The sequence below is a fragment of the Erinaceus europaeus genome, chromosome 7, assembly GCF_950295315.1.
Source record: "Erinaceus europaeus chromosome 7, mEriEur2.1, whole genome shotgun sequence".
Classification (NCBI taxonomy): domain Eukaryota; kingdom Metazoa; phylum Chordata; class Mammalia; order Eulipotyphla; family Erinaceidae; genus Erinaceus; species Erinaceus europaeus.
In genome coordinates, this window is record NC_080168.1 from 83093483 (window position 1) to 83110745 (window position 17263).

The window sequence follows — 17263 nt, forward strand, 5'->3', positions numbered from 1 at the left end:
TTTTGGTGGAATCCTGGAAGGGTTGGACCATGCTCAGGAATTCACAACAAGAGACTTTACTGTATTCTTGAGCTATCTATGTTATACCACCCTGAACACACCAGATCTTGTCTGTTCTCCTGACCTCTCTAGAACTCATTCCTAGGGGGCCAGAGGAAGGGTGGACACTTCAGCCTCTGCTTGCTTTGCTTGCCTCCTCAGATGGTCCAAATGGCAGATTCCTTCTAGTTTATGGTCCACAACCAGGCTATTAGGCAGGTTCTGTAACCTGAGTACAGCAAAGTCCCCACGGAGCTGGTGTGGTGGGTCTGTCAGAGGTGAATTTTGCATATACCCATATAGTGCATTATTCCAGCCTTTTGAATCTAGACCAAGCTTGGGATAGTAGGGTGGGAAAGGGAAACAGCCTGTGCTAATTGCCTCCAGTGGGATATCTGTTTGTGGGTCTGTTCCTGGCGCATCACAGGCAAACCTGTTTATCACAGCAATCAAGAGCCACTTTCCAGCCCCCAAGGGAAATGAAATAAATTCCACTCAAGTTCTTTCCGTGCTTATGAATCCCTGGGTAGAGAACTCCTGAAGAGAGCATGGGCAGACATGGAGCTGTCCCTTCCTCCTCGTTTTCTCCCACCCCTGCTTTCCTGCTCCATGTAGCTGGGTCAAGTAGAGAAAACCCAGCTGTGCTGGGGCTCTGGGCAGGTGCATCCTGTTACCTGCCAGGAAAAGCACAGCTCCCCAGAGCCTCTCTTCTCCCAGAGACATCTCTCTCTCATGCTGTGTGCAAGCCTAGCACAGATACAGTAGAGTGACAATGGAAGCTTTGTGCAGAAAGATCTGTTTAACTTTACTTTTAAATCTGTAAACCTCAAAAAATTCCACAAAGTGGCTTGTTGCATATCCAGGTTGTTTTGTTTCTGGGCACCCAGCTCACTTTGTTAATAGGAAAAGACGTCTGGCTCAGAGAGTCTTCTTGAACTAGGATCTTGGGTTTGGGTGTGGTGTTTTTCTTCTGTGCTGAGGTTTGTGCTTCTCCTAGATTTTTGGTTGAGAATGATTGCCAAATGGAGTTTGATAAAGGTCCCCTTTTAAAATTACACTTGTATTGCTTTGTAACCTTTAACCTGAGTGAATTTAGGATTCTGTGAACTTTATTAAGTCACAGAATCAGGGGTATATAGGAAATGGCAAGAAAATGCAAGAGAGAAAGTGAAAAAATGGAAGAGAGAATGAAGCACTACTGATTGGGCTTTCACATACTTTTGATAGCACAATGTAAAATTCTATAGAATTTTCAGTGTTCTATTTTTTGTGCTGTAAATAAGAGGAAATAAGGAAGCACATGTCTGTGAAAAAATAATCACCAGAAGGCTAAACCAGTGGCAATTGATATTGGTTCCCGTTGGCATTATATGGTGGTGAGGATGAGTTAGGTTAGAAAACTATAGCTTGGTAAATTCCAAGTCTTCTCTGAGATTATAGTTGTGATATGGGGAATCGTGTATTTGATTCATTTTCTTAAAATAAGTCAATAAATTTAAGGAAAGCACAAGATGAAATACAAACAGAAACATATTAGCCGAACAGCACTTTTGAGTACCCTAATTATCCAAGAATAAAAAGTAAATTACACATAAAAAAAAAAGTAAACTAACAACATTTGAACATGGTACTTTTACTGCTTTATCCTCAGGCTAAAGACAAAAGGAATTTTACAAAAGCATTTAACAGCAGTTAGAAGGCTTCCTTTTCACAGTGGTGTACATTAGCAATTCTAAAACCATTCTGAAATGACTTTCTGAACATCTGTGAATATAGGTAAATATTTTGTAGGTAATGGGAATCAGGTTTCTTACTATGTGAGAATGAAGTTATAGTTGCAAAAAAAAGGGACACAGAATGAAGACCTATAGTATTAGATTAGGAAACAGCCATAAAACCTCAAAACTCATCATTGTTGTAGGTAGGTAGACTCTGTGTGTGTGTGTGTGTGTGTGTGTGTGTGTGTGTGTGTGTGTGTGTTTTCAGGGTTCCTTGCAAAAGTGACAGATTTTTAGGACTGGGGCTGGGAAGAGATAAGATGAGTTATAACATTTTTTTTAAATCAGAAAGTGATGGAGATGGATATGACAAAAGGCCGCAAGGGTCAATTTAGAGTAGTTCTCACTGGCTAAATCTTAGAGAATTTGGCCATCAAAATAAATAATGAAATTAAAGTATTATAGCCTATTCTCCAGCCCCAAATTGGGACATCTTTTGTGACTGTGGAGGAGGGAGAGAAGAAGGAGAAGAAGACAAGTAAACTGTTTCTAAGACTTGTGAGAACTCTGGTGATTATATTTGGGATATGGGAGAGTAGGGACACAAAAATTTGGTAGTGAGTGTACTGTGGAACACCCTGAAATATTATCTTTTTTCTTTATTGGGAGGATTAATGGTTTACAGTCAACAGTAAAATACAGTAGTTGGTACATGTGTAATATTTCTCAGTTTTTCACATAATAGTTCAACCCCCTCTAGGTCTTCCTCTGCCATCATGGTCAAGGGACTGAACCCTCCCCACCCCCAGAGTCTTTTACTTTGGTGCAATACAATTATAATCATATAACCTACTATTAATTACAAATAAAAAGGGGGAGATTAATAGAAAGAAGGATAGAGCAATTATGGTAAAATACTGGAACCAGAAGACAGTTCATTGGGTAGGATGCTTGCCTTGTACTCTACTTTCAGAATCAACCCCCTGATAACACATGGGAGGAGCCACCACATGTCACCCTCCCTCTGTGTGTGTGTGTGTGTGTGTGTGTGTGTGTGTGTGTGTGTGTGAATGTGTGCCTTAGTGAATGAATGAATGAATGAATGAATGAATGAAAAAGTTGGCCCAAGAACAGTGAAATCCTATATACCCATGATCCAGATTCACCAAAGCAATTAATAATAATAATAATAATATAAATGGTTAAATGTTAACATTTGGAGATCATGGATGAAAAATATTTGAGAATTCTTTATACTTTTACTGCAAACTTCTGAGAGTTTGAAATTATGTCAAAGTAAAAAGTTCTTTCTCATTGTCCTGAAAAGACCTCAGGAAACCCAATATAATAAGACCACAAAGACCACATTTATCCTTGGTCAGCTGAGATCCAGCTGGGCCTCTGTAACATTATGAATTTTGTTAGGTATAATCAGGGCATTATGATGATGTTTTTAAATGTCTTTATCTTGTTAGAAACTCATACTGAAATATTTACGGGTAAAATTATGGGGAAACCTGAGAATTTGCTTTAAGATATTCCAGCAAAAACAAAACCAGAGAATGGGTGGAGGAAGTGGAGAGATGGAACAAGATTGGCAGAATATTAATGATTACTGAAGCTGGGTGAAGGATACGTGGGCTTTGATTTTACTTTCATGTTTGTGTGAAAATGTATTTTTATTTTTAATAGAAGATGTCTTTGTTGCCAGGAAAATAGCTGTCACAAAATGTCTGTACTTGGCTTCCAGGGGAGGTGTGGAGCCTAGGAAGCTTTTTCAACTGGAATGATGTATAAACTCATACTTTCTGACTTAACAAGCTTGGCTCTTCTGCGTCACCTGGAAATGTTTACTTCTAGCTTGCTGGGTGACAGTTCAAGGGACTGGAAAAAGCAGAGCTGGGCTTCACAGGACAGGGGATAGAGCCAACATGGCCAAATGTTGGCACCAGAAGATAGTGCACCATAAATATTTCATTATGAGTTTCTAACAAGATAAAGACATTTTAAAAATCATCACAATGCCCTAATCATGCCTAACAAAATTTATAACATTCCAGAGGCCTTACTGGACATCAGCTTCCCATGGATAATGTAGTCTTTGTGCCCTGGCAGTGAGGCAGAGAATGTGTGAAGCCCTAGCAAAGCTGGTGCCAGGCTTCCCTACAACTCCCTCCCTACACACCCCCCATACAATAGACAAGAGCTATGTCTCCTGGTGACCTCATTGAGCCACATACACACACACACACACAAATGTGCTACCCCACAAGACTGGAAAATGGATGCTGTGCATTTTAGAAAGCCTATTGCTGAAAATGGGTAACCAGTTTTTCAAACATTCGGTATCCAAAAGAGTAACCTTCACTGTCCTTGAAAGAAGGGTTAATGTAGAACACTCTCCCTCTCAAATGATGCCATTTTAAGTCAAGCATGAGATAATGGTTAGAGGAACTGTTTTTTCAGCTTTTGCCATCAGTGTTTTTGTGTACTTGTGTGACTTCAACACTACTGCTAGGACTTTTTTTTTTTTTGCTTCCAGGGTTATTGCTGGGGCTCAGTGCGTGCACTATGAATCCACTGCTCCTGGAGGCTATTTTCTTCCCTTTTGTTGCCCTTGTTGTTTATTGTTGCTGTTTTTATTGTTGTTAGTACTATTATTGTTGTTGTTGTCATTGTTGTTCAATAGGACAGAGAGAAATCAAGAGAAATGGGGAAGACAGAGAGGAGGAAAGATAGATAGAAGCCTGTAGACCTACTTCCCTGTCCGTAAAGTGACCCCTGGAGGTGGGGAGCTGAGGGGCTCGAACCAGGATCCTCACGCTGGTCTTTGTACTTCATGCTGTGTGCGCTTAATCTGCTGCACCACCACCCGGTGCCCCTCTTTCTTCCTTGTAATATCAGGTGGAGGGAGGGAAAAAGACACCACATTACTGTTTGTGAATGTTGTTCCTGCCGTGGTGCCAGGAGCTCACACCAGCGTCCTGTCACATTGTGAGGTCCACATTCTATCAATTGAGCTATACCGCAACCCCAAATGGGAACATGTTTTGTGACTAGGAATTTTTTTTTTTTTTTTTAAGGAGAGGAATGGGCTAGGGAGATAGTATAAATGGTTATGCAAGCAACTTTCATACCTGAGCTTCTGAGGTCTCAAGCCTAATCTCCAGCACCACCCTAAGTCAGAGCTGAGCAGTGCTTTGGGGGAAAACAAAAAAATAGAAAACAAACAAACAAAAACCAGCTACTCTTGTTGGTGCCATAGGTTTCCAGCTGTAAACAGACTACATGTTTGGCAGATTGGACTCCAGATGTAGCAATTAGTTTACCAGGGGATCCAGGAAAAGCAGCTGGGAAATTGGGTTGCTCAGCTGAGTGTGGTAAAACAGACTTACCTGGTAGCTAAAAATTTGCCTGCTTGTCACAAATTTTGAAAGGGAAGTCATCCTAGCCCAGTGCCAGAGCCTGCAGGAGGGATTCAGGGCTAGGGGCTCACTGCTCTGTTGAGTGCCTGCCTTGCTCAGATTTCTTGACACATACTCTTTTACTCTGTAAGACAACTCTTTGAGATAGGAGTTATAACTCTCACTTCTCTTTCACCAAGGAGGAACTTGCTCCATGTGACACTGTTAGCAACATGCAGTGGTTGAACTCACAAAGAGATGCAACTCCAGGGTCCTTGCTAGAGGCTCCTCTACTCTGTGCCTTCAGCACTGATCTGGGAAGCTGGGCATCATGGAGTCATAGAGCCCATTTAATGCTCTGTGTCTTGTTGATTTCATTGTCTGAGTTACTTGTACTGCCTCTGAGGGTCATGGTAAAAGATAAAATATTATCATGCCCAATTTAGGACTTTATAAATTTTGTTTCATTCTTCTTATTTTATAGGGAGTTGTAGAAAAGAATCACTTGCTGATAACTAACTGTTGAAACACATTTTACTAGTAGTTTCTCAGAAAGCAAAGTCCCGACTCAGCCAGCTGTGCCAAATGGCTGTTGTGTATTGTTTTGAATCTTGTCACTTCAGATCACTAATAACCCACTTACACACTAAGTAGGCACTTATTCATATAAAGAATAATTCCTTTTGCAATGCTCAACCTGCCATCTGGCCCCATCCTAAATATGCTAATTGGAAAGCACAGAGCTATGCAGTAGCAGAGTGGTCTGGGAACATCCCACAATTGCTTAAAGGTAGGGAAGTCACATTTTGGAGTACACTTGGAAGGCAGACTGTCTGGTGCTCTCTGAGAATGCTTTTGTCTTTGTCTAAGGGAGGAGTTATTGCACTGTACTTTGTTAAACTGTTAAATATATTTTCTGCAAGTTCTCTGGCAGGACCAAGCCCTCTCCTGGGAGCTGACTCATGGGAGATAATTTATTTGTAGAAAGAAAAGAGAAAGAGGAACCACATAACCTACAACTCCCAGAGTATCCTATTCCAATCTCATGCATATATCTGTTCAATTCTGAGTCCCAACTTTTCATCTGTAAAATGTGCTCCAAACTGACATGCCCTTTCAGAAAAATGCTCTGGTTGAATGTAAACATTACAATGCAGAAGGTCCTGTGTTCCAGTCTGTTCTCTACCTGCAGTGGGGGCAGCTTAATGAGCAGTGAAGCAGGTCTGCAGGTATCTCTCTTCCTACCACCCTCTACCCTCTCAATTTCTCTTTTCTATCACAAAACAAAAGAAGAAAGAAAGAAATGGCCACCAGGTGTGATGGATTTGTTGTCATGCAGCCACTAAGCCCTAGCAATAACCCTAATGGCAAAATGGGGAGGGGGGGCAAGAGGAGGAGGGAGGGAGGTAGAGAGAGAGAGAGAGAAATGCCCTTCTGATTTTCACAACTAGACAGCAATTACAATGACACACACTGGCCTTTGGTGGAATGGCAATGTGGATCAGCCCACATACAAGTATGCTGACGTGTTGCTGCTTCAAAATGCATTGATTGGTTTAGAATAGTGAATGAGTTAGAAAAGGTATGTGGCCCCAACACCTATGGGCATCTAATCTTTGATAAGGGGGCCCAAAGGATTAAATGGAAAAAGGAGGCTCTCTTTAATAAATGGTGCTGGGAAAACTGGGTTGAAACATGCAGAAAAATGAAATTGAACCACTTTATCTCACCAGAAACAAAAATCAACTCCAAATGGATCAAAGACCTAGATGTCAGACCAGAAACAATCAAATACTTAGAGGAAAACATTGGTAAAATACTTTCCCACCTACACCTCAAGGACAACTTTGATGAATCAAACCCAATTGCAAGGAAGACTAAAGCAGAAACAAACCAATGGGACTACATCAAATTGAAAAGCTTCTGCACATCCAAAGAAACTATTAAACAAACAGAGAGACCCCTCACAGAATGGGAGAAGATCTTCATATGCCAGACATCAGACAAGAAACTAATCACCAAGATATATAAAGAGCTCAGCAAACTTAGCACCAAAAAAGCAAATGACCCCATCCAAAAATGGGCAGAGGATATGAACAAAACATTCACTACAGAGGAGACCCAAAAGGCTAACAAACATATGAAAAACTGCTCTAGGTCACTGATTGTCAGAGAAATGCAAATTAAGACAACACTAAGATACCACCTCACTCCTATAAGAATGGCATACATCAAAAAGGACAGCAGCAACAAATGCTGGAGAGGATGTGGGGACAGAGGAACCTTTTTACATTGCTGGTGGGAATGTAAATTGGTACAGCCTCTGTGGAGAGCAGTCTGGAAAACTCTCAGAAGGCTAGACATGGACTTTCCATATGATCCAGTAATTCCTCTCCTGGGGTTATACCCCAAGGACTCCATAACACCCAACCAAAAAGAGGTGTGTACTCCTATGTACATAGCAGCACAATTCATAATAGCTAAAACCTGGAAGCAACCCAGGTGCCCAACAACAGATGAGTGGCTGAGAAAGCTGTGGTATATATACACAATGGAATACAATGCAGCTATCAAGAACAATGAACCCACCCTCTCTGAATCATCTTGGACAGAGCTAGAAGGAATTATGTTAAGTGAACTAAGTCAGAAAGATAAAGATGAGTATGGGATGATCCCACTCATCAACAGAAGTTGAGGAAGAAGATCTGAAAGGGAAACTAAAAGCAGGACCTGATCAAATTGTAAGTAGGGCACCAAAGTAAAAACCCAGTGGTGAGGGGTAGACATGCATCTTCCTGGGCCAGTGGGGGGTGGGAGTGGGTGGGAGGGATGGGTCACAGTCTTTTGGTGGTGGGAATGATGTTTATGTACACTCCTAGCAAAATGTAGACATATAAATCACTAGTTAATTAATTTGGGAGGGGGAAAATCAGTTGTATGTCTCAAAGTTTCTCAAAACACAAACTGAATCTTTTTAATATATAGGCGGTGTATTTGATATGCGGACTCTCTTAAAAGCCTAGACCAAGTAGATTAGAAGCATCCAATAGCACAGCTATATACAAGATACTGGATACTGTACAGCAAACCCTAACAAAAGGACTTTTCAAAGTTAATGCAATTACCAAATAATGTGATGATAACATTAACTATTGATTGTCTTTTTGAACCCTAAGACAGCAGGAACCTCACATCTCCACTATAGACCCCCTACTTCCCCCAGTCCTGGAACCCTTGGATAGGGCCCACTTTCCTGTATGCCTCTCCCAATCCATATCAAATAATATTGCATCCGCTGATCACAACCTAACCAATGCAACGATTGCCACCTCAACATGCTTCATCTCAGACTGTGTCCAGAGACTTCACGTGTGGAATGACAACCCTTCAGCTTCATTACTCGGGTGAGACCTTTCCTTTTATAGTACACTCTAATTTCATCTCAGGTGGTTCACTTTCTAACAAAGTCCCATAACCTAGATATACACCAGTTTCTGTGAGAGAGAGCTTATGCTCACATGTATCCATAAACTACTGCAAAAATATATACCTGAAAGCAGAAGTACACTAGAGTTTGCAGTGAGTACCTCCCTAAAACTTCCTCTCCACTATTCCAACCTTTGGGTCCATGATTGCTCAACAATTTGTTTGGCTTCGTATGTTAACTCTCTTTTCAATCACCAGGTTCCAGATGCCACCAGGATGCTGGCCAGGCTTCCCTGGATTGAAGACTCCACCAATGTGTCCTGGAGCTCAGCTTCCCCAGAGACACACCCTACTAGGGAAAGAGAGAGGCAGACTGGGAGTATGGACTGACCAGTCAACGCCCATGTTCAGCGGGGAAGCAATTACAGAAGCCAGACCTTCTACCTTCTGCGACCCTCAATGACCCTGGGTCCATGCTCCCAGAGGGATAGAGAATGGGAAAGCTATCAGGGGAGGGGGTGGGTTATGGAGATTGGGTGGTGGGAATTGTGTGGAGTTGTACCCCTCCTACCTTATGGTTTTGTTAATTAATCCTTTCTTAAATAAAAAAAATAAAAAATAAAATCTAAAATTAAAAAAATAAAAAAAGGTATGTGGCAACTTTTTTTTGCTAAAGGTGCTGGTCAGGGTCATAAACACATAGGACTAGGCATAATATTGGATGTGTATGATATTTATTTCTGGAGATCTGAAACCTCCTAGTACTTCTGTCCTAGTGTTCTAGGAATTCCATAACAGAACACTGTAGACTTCTGAATATAGGCAACAAAGATGAATTTCTCACAAGTTCAAAGACAAGTTCAAAGTCCAATACCAGCCTGAAATACCAGCCTGATAGGGTTCTACTAAGAACTCACTTCGTGGTTTCTCACTTTGTCTTCACATGACAAGGCAGAGGTAGGAGAGGAAGAGAGCTAACTCTTGGGGAGTCATCCTTTGGGCACTAATTCCATCATGAGAGTTCCACCCTCATGATCTGATATAAACTTAATCATTGTCTAATATCATCACATTGAGAGGAAGGACTTCGCAATAGAAGTTTGTAATAGAACACAATTCAGTCCATGGTAGTTTTTAAATTAAAAAAAAAAGTTAAAAAATTATAATGCCTGGGGGTTGGGCAGTGGTGCAGTGGGTTGAGCGCATGTGGCGCAAGGACCAGCGGAGGGATCCCGGTTCAAGCCCCTGGCTCCCCACCTGCAGGGGAGTCCCTTCACAGGTGGTGAAGCAGGTCTGCAGGTGTCTATCTTTCTCTCCCCCTCTCTGTCTTCCCCTCCTCTCTCCATTTCTCTCTGTCCTATCCAACAATGAACAACATCAACAATGGCAATAATAATAACCACAACGAGGCTACAACAACAAGGGCAACAAAATGGGGAAAAATGGCCTCCAGGAGCAGTGGATTCATGGTGCAGGCACCAAGCCCAGCAATAACCCTGGAGGAAAAAAAAAAAAATATATATATATATATATAATGCCTGTTTATTATAGATCCATTCTATACAGCATGAAATGAGAAAACTTTTTTTTCTGTGAAGAGCAGACAGTAAATATTTTCAGTGTTAGAATTACTCAGATCTGTCATTACAGAATAAAATCAGACATAGAATACATAAACAGATGGGTACAGCTGTGTTCCAATAAAGCTTTATTTACAAAAATAGTCAGGAAGCCAGATTTGGCCCAGAGACTATATACAGTTTGCCAACCACCACTCAGAGAGCCCAGAACATAATTTTATACCATAGCCATTCAAGAAAAACAACAAATCATGTCTCTACTTTGAAGGGACAGTGGCCAGAGGTACAAAACTAGCTTCCCTTCGGATTCACCATTGAGTTTCAAGTTTGCTGAGTATACTCTGCACCCTGTGTATTGCTAAGTACCTTGCATTTGTTATCTGATTTAATTCCTTTCTTCTCAGAACCCTTTGAGGTGGGTTTAGTCCTTTTTTTGTGGAGGAAGGTCTCAATGGAATTTTGTCATTGCCTCAAGGTCACAGAGTTGTCATGAAAGAGCAAAATCCTTGTGCTCTTTCAAAAAGGAGGCCAAAATGTCCTCTGGCCAACGGCCTACAACCAAACTAAGACTGCAGGGTGTGGCTACCACATCCTCCTGCAGCTGGGATCCCTTGAACTAAAAACCATGAAAAGGCTGAAGGTGGTCATCATTCCACCACCCAGGATAAACTTTTCTTTGCTCGTTGATTTTCCAAGTTCTGTCAAAATTCTAGCTTTTCAGATTGTACCTAAATAGTCCTTTTTCAGTACAGAATGTCCACTAAGTGATTTTCACTCTTTCTATGGAGGCAAAGTAACTGAAAGCTTCTACTTAGCTGGAAGAAAGGGGTGATTGTCAACAGTCAGATCTGCTAGGGGTACCAGCCTTCCCTTGGATAGCCTTGCAGCACTGGGACCTTCGAATATAAGCTGGTGCAGTTTGAATAAGGAAAGGCTCTGCTGGTATGGTTCCAAAACCATATTACATATCACTGTCATGTAGTTTATATTAAGAAAAGTAATAATATTAGGAACACAAAGCATGTGGCCTGGAATATAGTGCAGTAGATAAAGTACTGGACTCTCAAGCCTGAGATTCTGAGTTTGACCCCTGATGTTACATATTCCAGAATGATACTCTGGTTTTCTCTTTCTCTCCTCTTTCTCTCTCTCTTTTTAATTTTTGCTAATTTTTTTATTTGACAGGACAAAGAGAGATTGAGAGGGAAGGGGAATAGAGAGGAAGAGATAGAGACACCTGTAGACTTGCTTCACTACTCTCAAATCATCCCTTCTGTAGGTGGAGACAGGACACTTGGGGACTCAGGTCCTTCTGATTGTAACATGTGCACTCATCCGTGTGGGCACTGTCTGGCCCCTCGTATAAATAAATCTTTATTAATTAATAAAAAAACAGGGGAACATAAAGCAGAATCTCTCTGGCAGGCATGCTGAGGGAACAGCTGAGGGGGCACTATTACAGGCTTGCACCTGTGCTCAAAGGGAGACAATTTACCACTGTTGTTCTACACTGAGGGCAAGGTCCTACATGGGCCCACAAAAGGGTTTATGATGTTCCTATTGGAGATGGCCAGCGATGGTGTAGAAAGGGATCTGTTAGAGGTCTAGGCCCATCTATGTGGGAACCCCAGGATTCCCTGACTAGGGCCCCAGATGATGGGGTGGCCCGGTAGTGACCAAAAGGGCTGTCATTAGAATGTGCCAGTTCCTTGCCCTTATGCAGCTTTTGTAGTCCTTAACTTTATCTGATAGGGCTAGGATTAAAGTGACTGAGGGAAGTGAATTAGGAAGTAGGTAAGGAAGGTATCTAGGTCTATGTAGAGACCATTTGATTAAGTAGTTTATGGTGTCCTTTTTTAGGTCTTTCTACTTGCTTTGCTGAATCACTGTAGACTAGTGCACACTTTTACTTTAAGGCATATATTTCCCCCTAATTATGGATACATATGCACATGTGCTCTATCTCATGTGCCCTGAGATAGATATCTCAGTTCTATAACTCTGCCATGAGGTGTGCCACCTGAAATGGAACTTTAGAGTCCTGTGAGCTAGGAAAATTCTCACCCAAGTATTAGAGCTGGAAGGCAGACATCCAAGGCCTGGCATCTCTGGACATAGATCAAAGTAAAATATGTTGAGGTAGCCCTGGCTGTACTGATTTGATTGAGATCAGCAGATGTAGTATCAAATGGGATGGATCAAAAGAAGTATGAAGGAAAATGAACAAGGCTCCAGAGGTTCCATACAAGACCTTACCATGATTTATGTTATTTAATGCTATTTACAAATAACTATATCTTATATACTGACAAGACAATTGCTTCTGGTCTCCCTGGTCTAAGATTGCCCATGATTTAATATTTGAAAAAAAATTTATTATTAGAAATGCATTAACAGGGAGTTGGGCGGTAGCGCAGCGGGTTAAGCACACATGGTGCAAAGCGCAAGGACTGGTGTAAGGATCCCAGTTCGAGCCCCCAGCTCCCCACCTGCAGGGGAGTCGCTTCACAGGTGGTGAAGGAGGTCTTCAGGTGTCTATCTTTCTTTCCCCCCCTCTGTCTTCCCCTCCTCTCTCCATTTCTCTCTGTCCTATCTAACAACAATGACATCAATAACAACAATAACTATAACAACAATGAAAAACAACAAGGGCAACAAAAGGGAAAATAAATTTAAATAAAAAAAGAAAAAAGAAATGCATTAACAGCTTAAGTCCAGTCTTGAAATTCACTCAATTTGTTAATTTGAAACCTTAAGTGCTCAGATTAAAGGAACATTTACTCAGAACTGAAGTCTATGCATTAAAAAGCTCAAGACATTCAATCTATTTCCCCCTCTCATATTGATTGAATAGTGATTTATAAGACTATAAGTTAATAGGAGTATATATTAACACCATTCCTGCCACCATTTCTCCCCCCACCCTCCTGAAAATCTACCCTACCCTCCCATCAGAGTTTTTACTTTGGTGTAATATTCCAAAGTCAGTCAAATTCTGCTTTGTATTTCCCTTTCTGTTCTTCCTTCTCAACTTCTGTTTATGAGTGGGATCATCTCAGACTTGTCTTTCTGTTTCTGGTTTATCTCAGTTGACATAATTCCTTCTAGTTCCATCCAGGATTAAAGAAAGTAGGTTCATTATTCTTAATAGCTAAATAGGATTCCACAACTTTCTCACCCAGTCATCTGTTGTTGGACACCTGGGTTGTTTCTGGGTTTTGGAGTTTTGCTGCTATGAGCTTAAGTGTACACATATTTTTTGGATGGGTATGTTTGAGTCCTTACAATATATCCCTAGGAGAGGAACTGCTGGTTCACAAGAAAGGTCCATTTATAGCCTTATGAGGGCTTTCCAGACTGTTCTCCACAGGGGTTGGACTAATTAACATGGTCCACTTTTGAACCCCAGCACCACATGGGAGTACCACAGTACCTGGGGAAACTCTGCTACTGTGGTGGCTCTTCGTGTGTGTGTGTGTGTGTGTTAGTACTAGTAAAAAGAATGAAAATGGGCTGGGTAGTTGTGTACCAGATTAAGCACACATGGTATGAAGTGCAAGGACCCATTGCAAGGATCCCGGTTCAAGTTCCCAGCTCCCCACCTGCAGGGGGGGGTCGCTTCACAGACAGTGAAGCAGGTCTGCAAGTGTCTGTCCTTCTCTCCCCTTCACTGTCTTCCCCTCCTCTCTCAGTTTCTCTCTGTCCTATCCAACAACAGCATCAACAATAACAAAAATAACAGCAACAACAACAATGGGAAAAAAGATGGCCACTGGGAGCAGTGGATTTGTAGTGTAGGCACTGAACCCCAGCAATAAACCTGGAGACAAAAAAAAAAAAGAAAAGAAAAAAAGTGAAAACAAGAATCATCTTTAGAAGCAATAAAATCACATATATGCAAGATCCCAGCAACAGAGAGAGCACTCACAAGCCTAGAGCTTCTCAAATGGACATGAATTTTGTAGGTTAATGTTCCTTAAACTTTCATGTCCACCCAGAACTTATGAATTTAACCTGTTTTAGAAACTGTGTCTTTAGGGCGGGGGTAGAGCATAATGGTTATGCAAAGAGCCTGAGGCTCCAAAGTCCAGGTTCAGTCCCCTGCACCACCATAAGCCAGAGCTGAGCAGTGCTCTGGTAAACAAAATTAAGTAAGTAAATAAATAAATAAATTATATATATTTTTTAAAAAAACTCTTTTTGTAGAATCAAATTAAGATAAAGTCATATCCATTTAGGCTGAATTATAAATCCAGTATGACTGGGATCCTTACAAGAAAAAGGAAACTAAGATACTAAAGAATGACAATCATGTAAAAACAGAAGCAGCCATTGGAGGTCTGCTGCACAAGGCACAACAGAGAAAACCAGAACCTATAATTGGAAGGATTTCTCCCTGGGACTTTCAGAGATGATATAGGCCTGCTGGAAACTTGATTTCAGATTCTGGTCCCCCAAAATGTGAAAGAATGAATTTCTATATTGAACCACCTAGTTGGTGGTATAGTTGACTTTCATTACTTGTAGATTCTGTGTTCACAAATTTACCAAATTGCCCAAATTTCTTTGTGATCCCCAGATGAGTTTTCACAGAACTTTACAATTTGTGGACAGGTGTGGAGCAGAGAACAATGTGACTCACCTTACACAAATGTTATCAGTGGAGGTCAAACAAAAAAGTGAGCCATGTTCTTGTTTCAGATCTCACTGAACATAAGTGTCCTTTCTGCAAGTTGTACTATGTTGCTGTATTTTTGCACTTTTCTTGAAAATGTTGCTGTCCAGTGTCCCGACCCCAAAATATAGTGCTGAAGTGCTGTCTGTGTGTCTCAGCAAGCAGGCAGAGGTGTGAGAGGCTTCACAGAAAATACACATTCAGGCATGAGCTGTACTGTTGTTGGCTGTGAGTCCAGTGTTAATAGATAATGATAATACACTTAAAATAAGGTGTCTTTAACAGAAAAACACCCAAAACAAAGTTATTCATTGATGAGCTCATGAACATGTGAGCAAAAGCTCTCAGAAATCTAACCCTGTATATGCCCTAGGAATACACATGCTTTGTAGCTCAGGATTTTCAGAAACTATATACAACAGAGTTGCTATGGAGAACAAGAATTGATTGTGCTTTCCTATTGCTACAGCAGTCTCAGAAAGTCAAAATAAGCCCTTTGCTTCTGTGATAGTGAGTGGAAAAGAACACAGCATGATTGTACATGTGGCAGAGCACTGCACTATCCAAGTGAGTTATTTTGCCTACCTGACAACCCCTTTTCTCACTTACCTAGAACGTTGCAGGCCTCCTGGATAAGCTTCAGGGTGATGGTGTCATCATACACTGTGTAAGTCATGAAGGAATCTTGCACTTCAGTAGAAGCTCTGAAATGTAAATCAATAGGTGCAATGGAGACCATCTCAGGAATATAGTCACTGACCCAGTAAAATGTACCATAATGAAAACACTCCTGATCATAGGGGTGGGAGGCAGTGAAGTATGACCATGTTATTTATGGACTTCGGTCTTACAACAGTCAGGGGAAAAGAAATTTAACCTGGGAGTCAGAGAGTTTTCCTCCTAGCTTGTTCCTTGTGAAACATTAAATTTTAGTTCATAATTCAGAAAATTCAGGGAAAATGAGGTTGTTCAGGGAATGCTTCCCTAGGAAAAGGGATGTCAAACAGAAACTGAAAAGGTAGGCAAAGAAGAAAAACCTGGGCAGAGAGAATGGTTAAAGAGTATAGAGAGCACTTGCATTCATCCAGGTATACATCATCAGATTCTCTGATGGAGGAGAGAGGTGTGAAATTTCCTACCCTATACTCTCTCTATTTACCTTTCCGCTTCTTCTTGAAAGTTTCCAGTGACAGGAAGCTCACTCTTAGGATGGGTATTCCCATTTGCAGACTGCAGTCTTTGATAGAAAGTTCTTAGTTATATTGAACTAAAAGCTAATTATGGACCCTAATGATAGTGTACATAACACTTCTCTTTATTGAGAATCTGCTTTGGATCAAATTGTTCACAGATTATCTTTCCCATCATTTCTTTTACCAATGAGGAGAACTGGTGCTCAGAAACATTCTTTCTCCAGAATAGCCCAATCAAGGATTTAGACTTGAGATCAAAAACACTATTACATTGCTGTGGGATGGAGAGAGTAGTAGAAGGCAGGGGAGGGAGGACTGTGCATCTACACCTCCATGGCATTAATCACCACAAACAATCACTGTGAAGATGAAGAAATAGACACAATGTTGTGAATACACACAAATTGTCCAGCTCAGTTGGGGGAGAACCAGAATTTGCTTCTGATTTTCCACAGTGACTGTAAAGTTCTGTCTAGTTAAATATCTCTTGTATCCTAAATTCTCTAGTAACTATCTACCAGACCTCTATTGTGTGCCAGCTACAGTGCTAAGTATTGAAGATGTAAAATCAAATGACATATTTTTATGTGCTTTTGGTCTCTGTAGTTTAGGAAGGTGCTGGGCAGATGAAGTCAAAAGTTAGCACTAGCTAAAGCAGGTGAATATGGGTGGCTGAATAGCTCAAAGTAAGGATGCCTGTATGTGACTGAGACTCAAGATGGCCAGGGTCTATGATCCTTAGGCTGCATTGAGAAGGAGGAAAAAGGCAACTAGATAAACAATGGTTACTTGGATATGGCTATTTGGCATACATTTTCTTTGTTTTCTTTTATATTTTTAAATTTAATTAATTTAATTTTTATTTATAAAATGGAAACACTGACAAGACCATAGGATAATAGGAGTACAATTCCCACCACCAGAACTCCGTATGGCATACATTTTCTTACAGGACAAAGTTAGCCTATCATTTTAAGGGAAATAGGTGGCAGAATTTGTTGCTAGTGATAAAACTGAAGCTTTCAAAGGAAAATTGAAATTTTGGAAAGCTTGTATTGGCTAGTATGAGTACTTAGCTTCTCAATTCTTAGAGGCTTTAATGAGACTCTGGTGACATTGACAACTATGTCAGTATCATAAGATCTTTATAATAGCTAATGTTCTCTAAGTGGCTGATGAATGATAGTACAATACAGCTGTAAAAGATGTTTCTCAAAGTGTAATAATA

General features: G+C 40.9%; 1 protein-coding gene across 1 annotated transcript in view; it reads right to left on the minus strand.

Moving 5' to 3' along the window:
- LOC103112191 (guanylate cyclase soluble subunit beta-2-like) overlaps positions 1 to 15533 on the minus strand; it is a 53669-nt gene extending 38136 nt beyond the window's left edge. Inside the window, exon 1 of the mRNA XM_016187475.2 lies at positions 15452 to 15533. Coding sequence (XP_016042961.2) covers positions 15452 to 15518 — 67 coding nt within the window. The 5' untranslated portion in view covers positions 15519 to 15533. The remainder of the gene's footprint in view (positions 1 to 15451) is intronic.
- Positions 15534 to 17263: the final 1730 nt, after the last annotated feature.